Genomic DNA, 15,164 nt, shown 5'->3' with positions numbered 1-15,164 from the left:
CGTGAGTAGCCACCCTGCCCACTTTTTGTCTGTGAAATCAAGCTGATCAGCGGTGTAGAAAATACCACCACTACGAATTCAGACGCTCATCGGCCAACCATTGTGTCGGTGGTGTTTAGTATGTGTTACGGCTCCTTAGTAGTATCAACGCCGTGGCTGATAAGCCTGTCTTTAGATTATACTCCCAATCAGATCGCCGCAGCAGTAGCAGGAGGTCTTTATCTCGTTGCCAGCGCTTCCCTGTTGTCTCGACTTGTTAGCGCAAGGAGCTGGTGGGGCCTATATCTCCCTATCGCAGCCTACTGTGAGTTCACGGTATTTATGGATGAATTTCTGTCTAACCGCCCTGCAGTCATGAGTGCCCGGGTTTTTTGTTCGCATCCCTCTTGCTACGAATCAAAATTCTCTGAGTCTCTTCATGATCCAACAGCTCTTTATTATTCTATCTCCTGCAGCTTACTTGGCATTCAACTATATCCTCTACGGTCGATTATTTGTTCAGTGTGTGGATCAGCATCATTCTTTGATTAAGCCTGAAAGAGTGGCCCGCATTTTTGTTGCGAGCGATATAACAACTTTCCTTATCCAGGTTTGCGCAACCCATTTGTTTTTATGGCCTGTACCTTCTAACGCTCATATCTCCCTTTTCTTAGAGTAGTGGAGGTGGACTGGAAGGCTCGACCAACGCGACAACAGACCATCTTGGAGCAAGCATTCTTCTCGTGGGCCTCGTGCTCCAGACCTTGTCATTTGCCCTGTTTATTTTGCTCGTTATTTGTGCACACAGGAGTATCGTCCAAGAAGGCATCAGACTGAACGACCAGAAGTGGGGGCCAATCATGAAACTTCTGCACTTTTCTTCGTTCTTTTTCATGGTGAGTTTGTTGTATCTTCAACGCCTTTGAATAAGCTGATGTTGGCCTTCCTCAAGGTCCGATGTATTTATCGTGTGATAGAACTGGCACAGGGAAATGGTGGTTATCTCCTAACTCATGAAGGTTTGTGCGCACATGTCAGTCCTCAATGGTCTCAATACTGAAGCATTTGTGTTGCAAAGTATACTTCTATTGCCTCGACTCGCTTCCTCTCCTCATTGGAATATCCATCTACATTTTATTTTGGCCTGCTAGATATTTTGGTCCCATGGATACCTACAACATGCAACTCAGGCCATGAGGATGATTTACCAAAAGTCAGTTTTGGACATGTCAGGACATTAAAACTCATGTGATACGGCTTTTAGTGTAGAAATTCGCTGTTCATGGATTTGGTATGTAGGATCATGATATGTAGAATCGTGACACCAGAGGGAGGTTCAATGGCACGCACATGAACGAGGATCTTGGAATGCGGCTCTAAGTTCCCAAGTGGCTGGCTCAGATGATTGCGTTTCGTTATAAAGTTTAAAAGATAACATACCGGTACTTAAGGTTTGAAGTTTAGTCACAAGCTAACTGAAGTGGAAGACTCCATAGCATGCTGGGGCTTAGGGCCCTTTGAGTCGAATAACTGGGTCCTTCCCGATGCTGCTGACGGCGGCCTCGTCGAGTGGCTGAGCTTAATAATGAAACACGTGCTCTACCGTAGAAGGAAACTACTGTTGTTGCTTCCGCTGTACATCCACGCACTGAATTCGCAGCGGTAATATGTTATATCATTCATTTGACACCTGGTTTAAGTCTCAGTCACGATGCGTGCCAGTACCTTGGTAGAATACCTTCTTTTCTTTCGAGGTCGCCGCTTTCTCCTCTCCGCCTAGACTATGGCCCAGGAACCGAATTGGTCTCCGTTAACTGCGTCATGAGGTTGCCCGGTACTCCCGAGGACCTCAAGTAGCCTATCAGCATCGCACGGGGATTCCATTTGCAACCGAGTACAGTAAACCAGGTGCTAGTGTCTGTATACTTTCCGTCAACGTAACAAAGCATTTTCCTCATAACCCACTTCCTTCATACATTCGTAGTGTCATAGAGGTGCTCCACTGGCGCGTGGTGATGGTACCTTCCCCTGTACTGGACCTATCGAAGTTTCTGAAGTTTGACCGCTCATGAACGTTGAGCGCCGAGCCACAGTTCCACGAAACATTCTATTTTGACCCGTTCTGGTTCGAAGTTCTTAAGGCCTGTACAATTGAAAAAAATGGTAAATCAAAAACTGTGTTACTCGTGGTCGACCTTTGCTGAACTGCTTCTTATTCCCAGACTGGTTCTTTTCCTTTTCATTTCATCCCCCCATCTTACGAATCCTCGGAAAATGTACCTATACCGCCCTTCAGAGTCTTCTGACCTCTATTTGCAATGGTCAAGCTCCATAAGTATATTTCACTGTCTCGATGAACCGCTCTTCCCCTGCTTATGCATTACGCACGCGAAGGCGACGCTATGAAAATACCCATCATTTCCAGAGACACCTGTCAGTCCGCGCTTCTCTGCCAATGCTGTAACGTTATGGTGGTCATACTTTTACTCCCTGGATCCGCCAAAAACGGTGAACTCATCCCCCCTAGCCTGATGAGGCGGCGTAACAAGGAAAGGAATTCAAGTTTTTGTAAAAGCTCGCGAGCATCATCTTCCTCAGGCACTGCCTACCATGGTTTTGATATGCTACTTGAGTTCCTGTGACACATTTACGCCACAAGGGCCATACCGTGGAAGCCAGAGCAGCATGTCAGTACCCAACGAGGTATGTCCCTTGGAGCGCATGTCAGTCATCTTTGAGCGTGTATCCGTGACCGAACTACGGATAAACGCGACGCTTGGCAGGACCTGGCCCCTATGCGAGTTTTCGTGTACCCGCGAACACTCAATTTGTACTGTGAGCCTTTCCACTACATATATTTGCTTCATAGCTAATCTCTTCGTACTGTATCTCATGTTGACAGGTCGCAGTAGGTGTAGCCTTCCAGGATCTTCGTTGGTAGCATTTACGTGTAGTACTGGCCTGTACGGGGTAATTAACACCACGGGTGATAGGAAATGAATCAAAGAAGGTGATTGAATGTCTCCATATATGAGAATGACGACCGCTGGAGTGGAGCTGACAGCTAATGACAAGTAGGAATTCTGGGTCGGCTAACTGGCTTTTCCTCTAGACCTCTTTATGTCGCTTGATTGCTTCCGTAATGACACTTGTGTTCCCATGCTCTTGATCCTTCGCCCAAAAGTTTTATCTAACCGTCCATTCTGGAGACCGACCAAATAGGGGAACGATTTTCAAAAGCATATAAAGGCAGGTCCAGTACTTTACTTTTTTCTTCACTCGAACAATCAGTTCAAACATCACTCACAATCACAATGTTCTTCAAACCTGCCTTCATCGTTGCTACCTTCACCCTTGGGGTCATCGCTACTACGCCTGCTAGCCAGTGCAATACCGCACCTGTCCAATGTTGCAACAGTGTATCCAGCACTGTCACCCCTGCCATTTCCACTCTCATGGGCATTCTGGGCATTTCTGCGTCCAGTGTTGCTGTGCCCATCGGTTTGACCTGCGATCCTCTTAGCGTCGTCGGCGTTGGGAGCGGTGCTACTTGGTATGTCGGCTTGTTCAATAGTATCGAAGTCACTTCTAATTGTATATCTTCAGCAATGCCGAGCCCGTCTGCTGCGAGAACAACAACTTCAGTACGCATGCCTCCTGACCTCCTAGACTCATTCTGTGATTCCCGCTTACCGTTAAATTTTTTTACAGATGGCGTTATATCTTTCGGCTGCAGCCCCGTCAATCTGAATCTTTGAAAAAGCCGCCTGGAGGGCCTGTTAGAGTCGGTGGAAAAAGAAGAGTACTTAGTTCGCATCTGCTTCCAGACACGGACCATATTTACTAGGGCTCGATATTTTGTTGATCTTCGTTTCATGAGAAAACTGTTGCATCTTGAGTCTAGCCAAAAGTTAGCATATAAGTGTGAAATAAACCCGACCATCAAGGCTGGTTATAGAAGGAGCTTTGAACAATCCAAAGAGCACGACAGAGATATGATTAACTATCATGACCTTGAATTGAGAATGGTAACATAGAGATCATCTACCTGATGCGCTAGGCGAATTTGGGTCACCGCGTTGGGTCACCTCGAAGGATCGCTCCATGCAAACGACAAGAGTTTCCTAATCGAGACTGGCATCCTTGTACATTTTTTGCGCCACGCAGATAGTGGGAGTGTTATTATTGCCGATTTGACAAATATTCTGACATGGGAATCATGCATGGAGGCTGTCGAAGTCATTGATCTGTTGAGGCATTGACGGTCGAATCGTGGAACACACAACTCCAAGGGCCATTAAGCTCCACCCATAGCGCATTTACGCCTAACGTCTTACCTGAATAGGCATTTGCTGCACTGCAATACCAGGTACCGGTATATTATTTTGTTGGCCAGTTGCTTTGACGAGTTGAAATAGTGATACGATCTCGATTCTAACTGATTAGGGTGTCTGGCACCTAGATTGCCCAAACCAAAATGAACCTACGCGGAAGAGGACTAAGGCAGATAACTCTTCAGTGTAGCAAAAACGTGACCATGCTGCCGACGCTTCCTCATGCCAGTGGACAGCCTCACTTCGTGATATCACTATCTGTCAGAATATCGAAGTTCTCAATTCTACCCAACAGGAATCACTTCTTGGCGGGCTCTTCAAGATACCTTCTATTCTTGTGCCGCTTCGTCTTACAAAAGGGTCCTTTTCTACCTTCGTTGTCCGTGCTGACATGATCATGACGGTGAGGCTGTATACCGTTACCATTACATGTGCCTTGATTCACGACTGGTACTGGTAGATATCACAGTACCATGAGCGTGTCATACAACCACAGACTCTCTAGCCTCGTACAGGGTAGTTTGCGTCACTGGACGTTAGTTGTTCATAAACTTGTTCCAAAAACAGCTACTGCAATTGACGCCGCTGCCAATGTCGTTGACAATATAGTCATTCAAGGTATGCCCGCATTCCCACCTTTCATGAACCTGGAACCGTCTGCACGTGCACAGGAACTTCATAAAAGGAAAAAGACTCAGCATCATCGTGTCACCAGGACTATAAACATGTTTGGCATCATCACAATCAGTGAAGAATTGAAGTGCTGTACTTGTCTCCTTGGTAACTGTCCTAAACGTCTTGAGTGATAGGTGCAGCAGATATGGCAGATATGAATACCACGGTAATCTGGGCCCTCGCAGACTGGTAGCTCTGGATCCATTTTACGTCGGGGTCGGCTATTTTTTTGAGGGTCGGAATATCAGGATTCCCCTCGGTTTGATCCCCTCCTCCCGTACATATCTTTCTCCAGTGGAAATCCAAATTCCACCCCCAAAACGTGCAATCCTTCGCATACTGCATAGCTCATAACCGCTAGGACGGTCTCAAAGCTCCAAATATGACATCTCCGTTGTTCCTCGAATTTTAGGGCGCGTTCGGACTTGCTCTTTACGCCGCCGAGGTCCTAAACATGCTCGTTTTGCAGGTACGATGAAATTATGAACAACTTAAAAGCACTCTCTTGAAGAGGGTAATAAAAGCATATCAGTGTGTTCGTCTTTCTCTCATGCTGTCGCCATTGATTCGGCTGAGCCAATGCAACTGCCCACCATTGGCTTCAACATTGGTGTCTCCAGTGTGACCGTTCCCTTTGATTTGAATCAACGTCGTCGTTGCAGTGGTGCAATTTGGCATATGCCCTTCTTGCAACTCGGGTACACGCCTGACTGAACGGCAATTAGTAATGCCGAACAAGTATGCTGCGAGAACAATAGTTACCATCGACAAGACATGTGTTCAAGGGAGTTGTCATCTGCATCATGCTTGTCATAATTTGTCACATATTGTATCACGGCTTCGAGTCAACTAGAACGCCTGAATTGTCCAGGAGATTCGCGGGGGAATATGTGGTACTTGATGAGAATTCGTGGGTGAATAGACTATCTTGTTGTACTCGTACTAGAGAAAAAATCGTCATTGCCCGAAAAACCTGTCCTAGGACCAAATACCGTTGCTGACAGCCTTATCGTCACTATGCAAATATGCCGAGTAATCTTTTATAACACATAGATTAATTGGATAGGGAAAACGCATAGGACAACAAGAAAGACCTGATAATCAGTATTTTAGAAAATAACCATTGATACGACTGTAGAGTTGAAAGCTAGCACTCTGCGGCAAGTTAATATTCAGAAATGGACAGCATCAACCTAAGTCCGAGCGTTGATGCTGTACCCAATCCTGGTGGTAAGTACCTGCAGGTGAGGCAAGTATGTTTATCCGTCGTGACCTGGGCTGTATGCATTCATGGAGTGAATGCGAGTTTTTGAAGATTCCAAGCTCAGTCATCATCTTCGATTCTTCATCTTTTTCTTGTTGACCGGCATACCAGCCTCCACAACGTCGTCGTCTCTGTCCTTGTCGTCCCTACCCCCACCATCTGATCGTCCACGTTTCCGTCCACCTTTACTATCCTGCTCCTTCAACTCATTGGCAGCAATTCTACCAGCCTCGTTTACTCGTTCGGTAAGTAGCGCGATTTCCTCTTTCTCCGTTGGCCACAATTCCATCTTCTTTTCTATGACGCTTTCGATGCGTTGGACGAGCTCTACATCGTATTGTGTAACAAGTGTTATCGATTTTCCTGAGCGACCAGCACGAGCTGTTCGGCCTACTCGGTGGATGTAATCTTTTGAATGTGTTGGTATGTCGAAGTTAATCACGATATCGACCGAAGGGATATCTAGACCACTGGAAGAGTAGAGTATATCAGATGTGAAGATGCAATGCCAAGATTCATACGGACCGACTGGCAACATCAGTAGCAACAAGAATTTTTCGACCACCACTTTTGAATTTAGCTAATGCACCAAGGCGCTGACTCTGACTAAGCTGGCCATGTAATGGGACTGCTGAGAAACCCAATGTTCGTAAAACGATGGTCAACCTTATCAAAATTTTAGCGACATATGTGCGAAATGAAGTTGACAAGTAGTTACCTTGCGGCATCGTGTACAGTTCTGGTGAAAATGATGATAGAGTTTTGTGCAAGGGCGTTTACTAGATATACAAGATTGACATCTTTATCTTTGAGTGGGATAAAGAGATAATATTGGAGTAGAGTTGATACAGTCTGATACCTGTTCCCAAACAATATTAGCCTACAAACAAGAAGTTAGACTCACAAATGACTCACTTCCCCGCAACTTCAACCCGAACTGGATTTTTAAGACTGGCCCGTTGTAACTTCGCTACTTTACTCGTCATTGTTGCAGAAAAGAGGTATGTAGTTCTTTGTTTTGGTATAACTTTGAGAATGTCGTCAATAACTTGACCAAAATCCATGTCCAAAAGACGATCAGCTTCATCTAAAACCTTGACGGGGGTTAGTAGTGACTACATCTGATTATCTGTGATATGCTTACCAGAAATTTAAGGTTTGCTAGACCGAACCCCTTAGTTTCCTGCAGATGCCACAGTAGTCGCCCAGGTGTAGCTACGACTACGTGAGGTTTCTTTGCAAGAGCCACAGCTTGAGGAACGGTGGGCACCCCTCCTACTATCACAGCACACCGCACACCCATATCGGAACCCAAAGATTCAAACTGTTGGGAAATTTGATACGCCAGTTCACGTGTTGGCGCAAGCACACAAGCAAAAAGACCCTTTGGTTCTTCCCATAATTTTTGCAAAATAGGTAGGGCAAATGCAGCAGTTTTCCCTGATCCTGTTGAAGCGACGCCGATGATGTCTTTTCCTTCTAGCGCATGTGGGATGACCTCTGTCTGTATATCAGTGGGAACCTTGTGGTTTACTTGTTCGAGAGCCTGCAGCAAAGAATCAATCAAGCCTAGAGACTTGAAAGTAGCCGGTGGTGCAGCACTGGATTCTTCAAGCTCAGTGGAGGACATGTCGAAGAAAATAGCACAGCCACGACGCCGAGTCGAAATGTGGCACTGCAGAAAGCGTCGAAATAATTATTAAATATATTTCTCCCAATATCGGCTCTGTCATTAACCACCACCTGCTTTAAAGTTTCACCTAATACTACATGTCTTTTGTATCAGAGTTATCGCTGGTCTGTCAGAACAGCTTGAAATGGTCTGTTGCACAAGAGAAATCCATTAATCGCGAGTACCCGTTCAACGATATCAGTGAAGAGACACCCGAGCAATACGTGGTTCGCACATATCTTCAGTTTCTCTGGCTTCCAGAGGTAAGCTTGTTCAGATAATATGTCATCAGTAGAGCAGGTGGACTAAACATGTCTATCAAGTCTATTATGCCGCTTCATTTCCTGATTCCATCTCTTCAACGCGTACAAGTCGCGTCGTCTTCAGAAATAAACGACTGTCCATACCCACTACACGCCCTGTTAGAGCCTCTTCTCCTCTCAGCACGGTCATCTTCTAGTAAATATCACGACGAGTTACCGCAAATCCTTGCGAATGATGGCGGTGAAGGTGAAGTAGAGGAAGATATGATGTGGTTCGCACTGAATTACGAGAAAGTTGACCACGACGAAGATCAAACGCGTCCAAACAGTGAGGATGCAGTAATGATCGAAGAAAAATGGAGGATAGGATGGTTGGACCGCTTGGAGAAACGCGAGTATGTGCCATTTAATGTCCTAAATATACCTACAACTCTGACCATGTAATGTGCGGCAGAGTTCAGCTCCAAATTCTTCTGTACCTTCTCAAACTTTCTCTCCCAGGTCCTTCCATTCCTTTACCTCCGGTAACCATACATCCTGCACCGACGACTTCACCGAAAAAATCAAAGCATACTAGAGTAAAGGCAAAGGTTATCACCCCCACCGTAGAGGAACGTCTGGAATCCTTCATGGATAAACTATCTATGTGGCAACTTGTTGACTCTGTTAGCCTCAATGAACAAGCGCAATCCACACGAATTCAACAGAATCCAACAGATGCATACGACTGGATGCAACTGTTCTGCCAGGACATCGTTGAAGTTCAGTGCGTGATGTTCAATTGCATTTCCTGGTATACATTAACGTGTGTGATGGTGTAGGTTCAAACATCTGCTCCCTGAGGCGTGTGCTCTACTTCGCTCCAAGGTCTTCCCAAACTCCCCCTTCTCCGACGATACTTCGTCCGCTGCATCTCGTTCTCCTTCCCCTTCCAATACATCCGTTGAACCTCGCCCCTTCGATCCTCATTCCCTCGGACAGCGCTATAGAGCAAATCCCGGAGGGCCTCTTCCTGACAAGTCCTCTCGGCACACTTCCCCATCATCACGTCAACACTCCGACGCGCGCTCGCGCTCACGATCACTCTCCATCTCACTTGCTCAAGATGCCGACGCGAGACGCTCGGGAGCAGCAACCTCAGGCGCAACTATAAAACGGGCGCTCAGCAGGGAGATCAGCATGTCACGCGTATTTAAAGGGAAGAAGACCCAGGAAAAAGTCATCAAGCCGACAAAGAGCCAGGCAGATATTAGAGATGGAGGCAGTGGACCTGCCAGGAAATTGGCTTCCAAACGCGATGCAAATCAGGCAGTCACTTTGGTTGCAGCCACTCCAGTGAAAGTCAAGGGAAAGAGAACTGCGTCCCGAGCATTCGGTCGTCCGTCAAACCTTCTTCGGAATACCAGCCCTAGCCCTGGTATGGACGTTTTCGGTGACGATACCGAGATAGAAGAAATATGGTTACCAAGCAGCTCACCAGACGTGCTTCTATTACCTGGTATCTACGAGGACTCAGAACTGGAGGGAAGTCATCCAGCGGTTGGTTTGGGCGATGAACGGGAGCACATTTTGGCTATGTCTACGCCTGTGAAGAAACGTATACGAATATCATGAGTCATATTCAACATCCCAGTACATGTTGTTCGACTCTAGTCACTATGCAAACGTTAAACCTGCTCTGAAAGTTGACTCATGAACTTGGCAACTAATCAGATAATCTATGCTCCTTCACAAGATCAATGGAATTTCAAACAACGTTACGTATGGTTCAGTACAGGGACACGGTATATGTAAACAAGATTGGGAGCATCTACTGCTCAGTCCCTTGGGATATCGACTTCCATATCCATATTAGGTGTCCTCATATAAGGCTTGCCTTTTGGGGTTTGCAAGGGAGAGTAGACTACGAGTACAGTAGTCTTGTGTTGTATGGTAGTGCAGTGTAAGCAATATGGGTTGTCTCCACACTGATGACAGTTCACTAGGAAAGGGCTACAGGAATGGGATACTTCTCTGGTAACAGATTCCACATGGAAAGGTGGCAATACATTATATGGAAACCAAGGAAACCGAGGACACTCTGTCACGATCTCAAACTCCAGAACCTAATCCATCCCCTTATCTATCCAACTCTGACGTAGAAACACTCATTTCACCTTATCTAATCAATACATAGTATTTATCTTATCTTGTCACGTGACCTTAAGTCACGTGACTACTTACTCAGCACACATGCCTTCTCCTCATGTTTCTCAGTCAGTGCCTCAAGGCTGACACATTCCTACATATATATATAAGTAGCTACTCAACATTGTACATACCTCAGCTTTCAATTTACTCTTTATATACCTTGCTCAACTACTTGCTAAGATTCGACGTTGCCACTCCGTTAGTTCGGTTATAGTGGTTGCGTTATATAATTGAAAGCTGGTATAGCACCTGGTTGAATGAGCCAAACAAAGGCTACAATCATCATCATCCTATTTCCCATCATCACTCTCCTATTCTTCTCACTACTCAAACTTTACATTCGCCTCACCACACCTCCTTCTCCTATCACATCTCCTAACCCTTGCCCATCTACCATCACCACTTTTATCTAATCCTCTCCCTTGAACTCATCCTTTGAGACCATTCCCCTATCTCCTATCACCCGACCCCACAACCCTGTACTTAGAGACTGAGACAATGTGGAGTTGTTGAGGTTTTATTAGTTACAACTTTTACCTACCTTTTCACTTTTGTATACCCCTTACCAAGCCGCGCACTTGCGTCCGCCAGTTGGGGAAGAGTTGAGAGCCCAATAAGCCGGCTACATCTGGACAACCATTTGGACCCAGATTTAGTACTATACCTTTTACATTAGCTTTTTTAGAATACTTTTACGTACATGGTAGTAGGGGACAGAAGAGGACCCCTTTACCAAAAGAGAAAGATAGACAAAAGGAACTTACAATACAACATGTTGATCCAGACTTATCATCTGGGGAACCGTACTTGTATGCCTTTGGAGATTAAACAAGAAACTGTAAGGACCATCTTATTATTTTCCTATCTTCGCTATGTCTTGGTTCTCGAATGCTTTTCCCGTCACACCTCTGGCTCTAGGGCTAGAGGTATCATTTGCCGTTTTACTTCTCATAGCCCTCATAGGCTTTCTTAACCATCACTACCATTTTATATCACAGATCAGAGACTGGGTATCGCTCCCAGCCAGCCAGCACACTGGGTAGGGACTGGTAGTAGGCATCTCGCCAACCAGCTCCAAGCCCCAGTAAAGTCTGGATACACTAATAAATGCCTTATTCAGGGTCGTACCTCATCATGAGGATACGGTTCCTGAACACGCATAACAAATCTCTATTATTAGTACAAATCTCTCACCGCTGATTAATCAAGTTAAAAGTCGTACAATAGTTGTTCTCCCTTTTTCTTATTGGCCGATTAATTCCTCAGACCACTTTTTGTATATTCTCCTTTCGGTCTGAGGAACGAACAGTTCACTATATAAAGCCTTACCTATTCATGTATGGCTCCTTAGTTTTCTATTACTGAATTTACCCACTTTACTCCTCAACAAGAACCTTTGAAGCTTACCTCTCAAAGTCCTCTACTCGCTATATTTACTGGCGTCTGCCGACCTCAAGCTCATCGAACCCCTTACTCCCTGCAAGTGCAGAAGGAGACAGGTTTCGTTTTTGTTATAGTTTATCGTTGCCTCACAGAAACCCCCGAACCCATCATCCTATTCCAATACCCGCCTTCAAACAACAATGTTCTTCGACGCGTGGAGGGAAACCAACCTGGACATGTTACTGCCATTGACACCCGGAATGTGTTACAATAACACATTTTTGGACCTTTCCTTTCATTTTCATTCTCCGCTTCAACCTTTTACTGTAGTTTTCTCACACTGTGCCATGCAGCACTTTCTGTTCAAACTCCTCTTTCTCGCGCTGCACTGCCTTTCTTCTTATTTTAGCTACAAGTCTCTCACACAGTGGAGCTGGTCACACGGGCTGCGCCCTCTGACATCATCAGCCACTGCTTTATCAACTGTATAATACAACATATACAAACAACCTGTAGTAGTATAAATACCTCAATAGATCCAGGAGACTCCTCAGCGAGTCCTCCTGTTGTATCCTCACAACTAACTTGTTGAAACCTAAGGGATGATCCCTTTCTTATCTCTCTACTCTTTGCTTGTTCTAGTTGTGCGCCAGAGTAACTAACTCTTGGTCGTTACAGAATGGGCATGAACAAATTAGGAGAGGCCCTACCACCTACTCCGCCAAGAAGACCATCGCCGGAACCAGACTGGCAGCGCAGGAACTTAGAATTCCTAGTGATGCAAGCAGTCTCCCACGCCATCTCAGAGAACAATGAGGTATGGGAGCAAAGATGAAACCAGAAAGACGCCGAAGTAGCAGACTTGCGGCAAAAGCTCGCCAAAGCAGAAAGGCGGCAACAGCAGTGGCAACAGCAAACGGGCCGGTAATGTAAAAGCCTTATCCCTTATACCGAACTAACGGAGGGATGAAGACCTTAAATCGACAAGTAGCGTCACAAGTAATCGATTGAGAAGTAATCAACAACTAAGGAAAATATGTACATGGGTGTTCACTATATATACGTTTCTGAAAGTCAGCCATGAGGCGCTGACTGATGTTCTTTGTAATAGTTCTAGGCTCTTTGTCACGTGATGGTCACGTGATCTGATATAACTAAGTATTATGTTATCCGTGCTAATAGCAGCAGCTTAACATATTGTATCTGTCATGTGATTAGATTTTAAAGAAAATGAAAAAGAAACTAGCGCTCTTGTTCAGGTCGTGACATTACCCCCTCCTCAGGACTTTCGTCTCGAAAGTAGGGGTCCATTTTTCCGTTTTCCCAATTGAACAATTGTTTTCGGACTCTAGTTGTTGTGAAGTTTTTGAACGGTTGGAAATGTAATTGGAATCGTATCCGTCGGGGTGCACTAGGGTTGTTATCGTGGAATGTTTTTACTTTGTCTGGTGAGTTGTTTAGGTGTTGTTCGGGTTCCCATGTGCGTTCCTCTTTTGGATAATTCTTCCAATGTACCAAATATTCCAATTTTCCCTTTTTTAGACGTGAGTCTAGAACTTCTTCGACTTCATATTCTTCTTGTCCGTCTACTATTACCGGCGGTATCGGTTTAGGTTTCTGTTGGGAAGGGAATTGCGGTTCTTTGTATGGCGTGAGTTTTATCTCGTTAAAGACCGGATGAATGGGTCGCCATGTCGGTGGTAATGCTAGTTTATAGGCCGATTCGCCTATCTTTTCCAGTATCTTGAACGGGCCGTGTCTCTTATCGTCCAGTTTCTTAGCTGGTCGGTCCGTTGAGATATTTGTTGCTTCCACATACACCTTATCTCCTACTCTATATTCCACTGCTTCTCTTTTCTTCTTATCGTACTGTCTCTTCATCTGTTCAGCTGCCTTTTGCAGCGACTCTTCTGCTTTCTTCCTCGTTTCTGTCATTCTTTTTACGAATTCTTCCGCATTTTCGTTCTTCACCCCCACTTTCACTACTTCCTGTGTTCTCGGATGATGTCCATGATTTAAGTAGAACGGGCTATATCCCGTCGCAGAATGTTGTTTGTTATTGTAAGAGAATTCTGCTAGGGTAAGCCATTCTGCCCAATCATCTTGTTTGTGGTTTACGAAGATTCTGAGATACTGTTCTATCTCTTGATTGATCCTCTCCATTTGTCCATCCGTTTGTGGGTGCCAAGCCGTCGATGGGTTTGCTTTTATCTGAAGAAGCGTATGTAGATCTTTCATGAATTTTGAAATGAACTGCGGTCCTCGATCTGAGATGATCTTTTCGGGTATGCCGTGGTTTCTAAATACATGATCTCTAAATAATTGTGCCACTCCTTCTGATGTGATTTCCATCTGCGTGGGAATTACCTTGATCATTTTTGTAAACCAATCTACTATTACCATTATCATGTTATATCCATTTGATTCTGGTAATGGTCCGATCAGATCTACCGATATGATCTGCCACGTGTGAGGAATCGATTTTTCTTATCGCATTCCCGTCATGTCGTGGTTAGCAGACTCAATCCCCGTCACTCCTCTTGCCCTTGGACTAGAGATTACAGCAGGTGTCTTATTACTTTTATCATTTTTCTTCTTATTCTCTCTTCACACTCACGTTCTATCGTACCTACAACGAGGTAGACTCGTTGTCGACCCTCGAGAAGATATCCAGATGACATAGTCACGATCCAGTGCTATGTCTGGGAATACTTCGGAGGAATATTGATAAGCGAAGAAGGTTGTGAGTCAGCGCCTTCTCATGGGCTTACTGATACGGCCAATCGTACATCCCTTACCAATACACTTTCTCGTACGATTAGTAAAGACGATAGATCGGACCACTTTCTTCTTTTTTTTCTTATTGGTTAGCTAGCTGGTCAGACCACTTTCTCAATACTTCCCTTTCTCGGTCTGACCATCGTCGTTCACTATATAGAGAAGTACATACTTGATGTATTGTTCTCCAGTTCAATATTAGTTTGGATTTGCGCTCTTACCGATACTCTTCATTCTCATACTCTGATTCACCGCCTTCAAGGAAGGACTTGACCAGACATTGGGCTTTGTTATATAGCTTCGTATTTGTTGCCTGACAAAATATTGAACTCACCTACCTCGAATCCTTTTCCAGAGCCCCTCTTTGGAAAACCGTTTCCCTACACCCTGAAAAAGACTGTCGTTGCCACTGCACCGGTCTAAACCTTCATCATCACCTTCTCCACCTCTCTACCATCCCTATCCCTCTCCTCACTATCGTCATCAACCTCTCACTATCCACCCTATTACACCTATTGTCGTTCAGTCTTCTCAAACTGGACGCCTTCTCTACCATCACCGCTCTCGTCCAATTCTTTGCGTTCTTTGCCATCATCAGATATCTACAAACCGGACTCGTCAGCGAC

The 15,164-nt window shown here is 45.1% G+C and overlaps 5 protein-coding genes across 5 annotated transcripts; 4 read left to right on the top strand and 1 right to left on the bottom strand.

Annotated features, from left to right (window-relative positions):
* Positions 1-683: 683 nt before the first annotated feature.
* On the top strand, positions 684-1,413 carry SERLADRAFT_462197 (uncharacterized protein; the record flags this gene model as incomplete). Its single annotated transcript, XM_007315954.1, has 3 exons — positions 684-875; positions 932-998; positions 1,058-1,413. 3 exons carry the CDS (start codon positions 840-842, stop codon positions 1,174-1,176), a joined length of 222 nt encoding a protein of 73 aa, XP_007316016.1.
* Positions 1,414-3,293: 1,880 nt separating this feature from the next.
* Positions 3,294-3,737, top strand: slh10 (hydrophobin; the record flags this gene model as incomplete). The annotated part of the gene is made up of 3 exons (XM_007316166.2): positions 3,294-3,532; positions 3,586-3,623; positions 3,691-3,737. The coding sequence occupies 3 exons, from the start codon at positions 3,294-3,296 to the stop codon at positions 3,735-3,737; spliced, it is 324 nt and encodes a 107-aa protein (XP_007316228.1).
* A 1,087-nt stretch (positions 3,738-4,824) lies between these two features.
* On the bottom strand, positions 4,825-7,885 carry SERLADRAFT_462194 (uncharacterized protein; the record flags this gene model as incomplete). Its single annotated transcript, XM_007315953.1, has 10 exons — positions 4,825-5,102; positions 5,151-5,401; positions 5,458-5,698; positions 5,751-5,930; positions 5,981-6,025; positions 6,083-6,722; positions 6,778-6,918; positions 6,971-7,111; positions 7,168-7,346; positions 7,397-7,885. 5 exons carry the CDS (start codon positions 7,880-7,882, stop codon positions 6,320-6,322), a joined length of 1,350 nt encoding a protein of 449 aa, XP_007316015.1.
* Positions 7,886-8,253: 368 nt separating this feature from the next.
* On the top strand, positions 8,254-9,801 carry SERLADRAFT_447151 (uncharacterized protein; the record flags this gene model as incomplete). The annotated part of the gene is made up of 3 exons (XM_007315952.1): positions 8,254-8,582; positions 8,642-8,953; positions 9,009-9,801. The coding sequence occupies 3 exons, from the start codon at positions 8,254-8,256 to the stop codon at positions 9,799-9,801; spliced, it is 1,434 nt and encodes a 477-aa protein (XP_007316014.1).
* Positions 9,798-10,316, top strand: SERLADRAFT_462192 (uncharacterized protein; the record flags this gene model as incomplete). Its single annotated transcript, XM_007315951.1, has 1 exon — positions 9,798-10,316. One exon carries the CDS (start codon positions 9,927-9,929, stop codon positions 10,131-10,133), a length of 207 nt encoding a protein of 68 aa, XP_007316013.1.
* Between the last annotated feature and the right edge of the window lie 4,848 nt (positions 10,317-15,164).

The sequence above is a fragment of the Serpula lacrymans genome (genome assembly GCF_000218685.1).
Source record: "Serpula lacrymans var. lacrymans S7.9 unplaced genomic scaffold SERLAscaffold_4, whole genome shotgun sequence".
Classification (NCBI taxonomy): domain Eukaryota; kingdom Fungi; phylum Basidiomycota; class Agaricomycetes; order Boletales; family Serpulaceae; genus Serpula; species Serpula lacrymans.
This window is presented reverse-complemented; position numbering and strand designations above follow the sequence as displayed.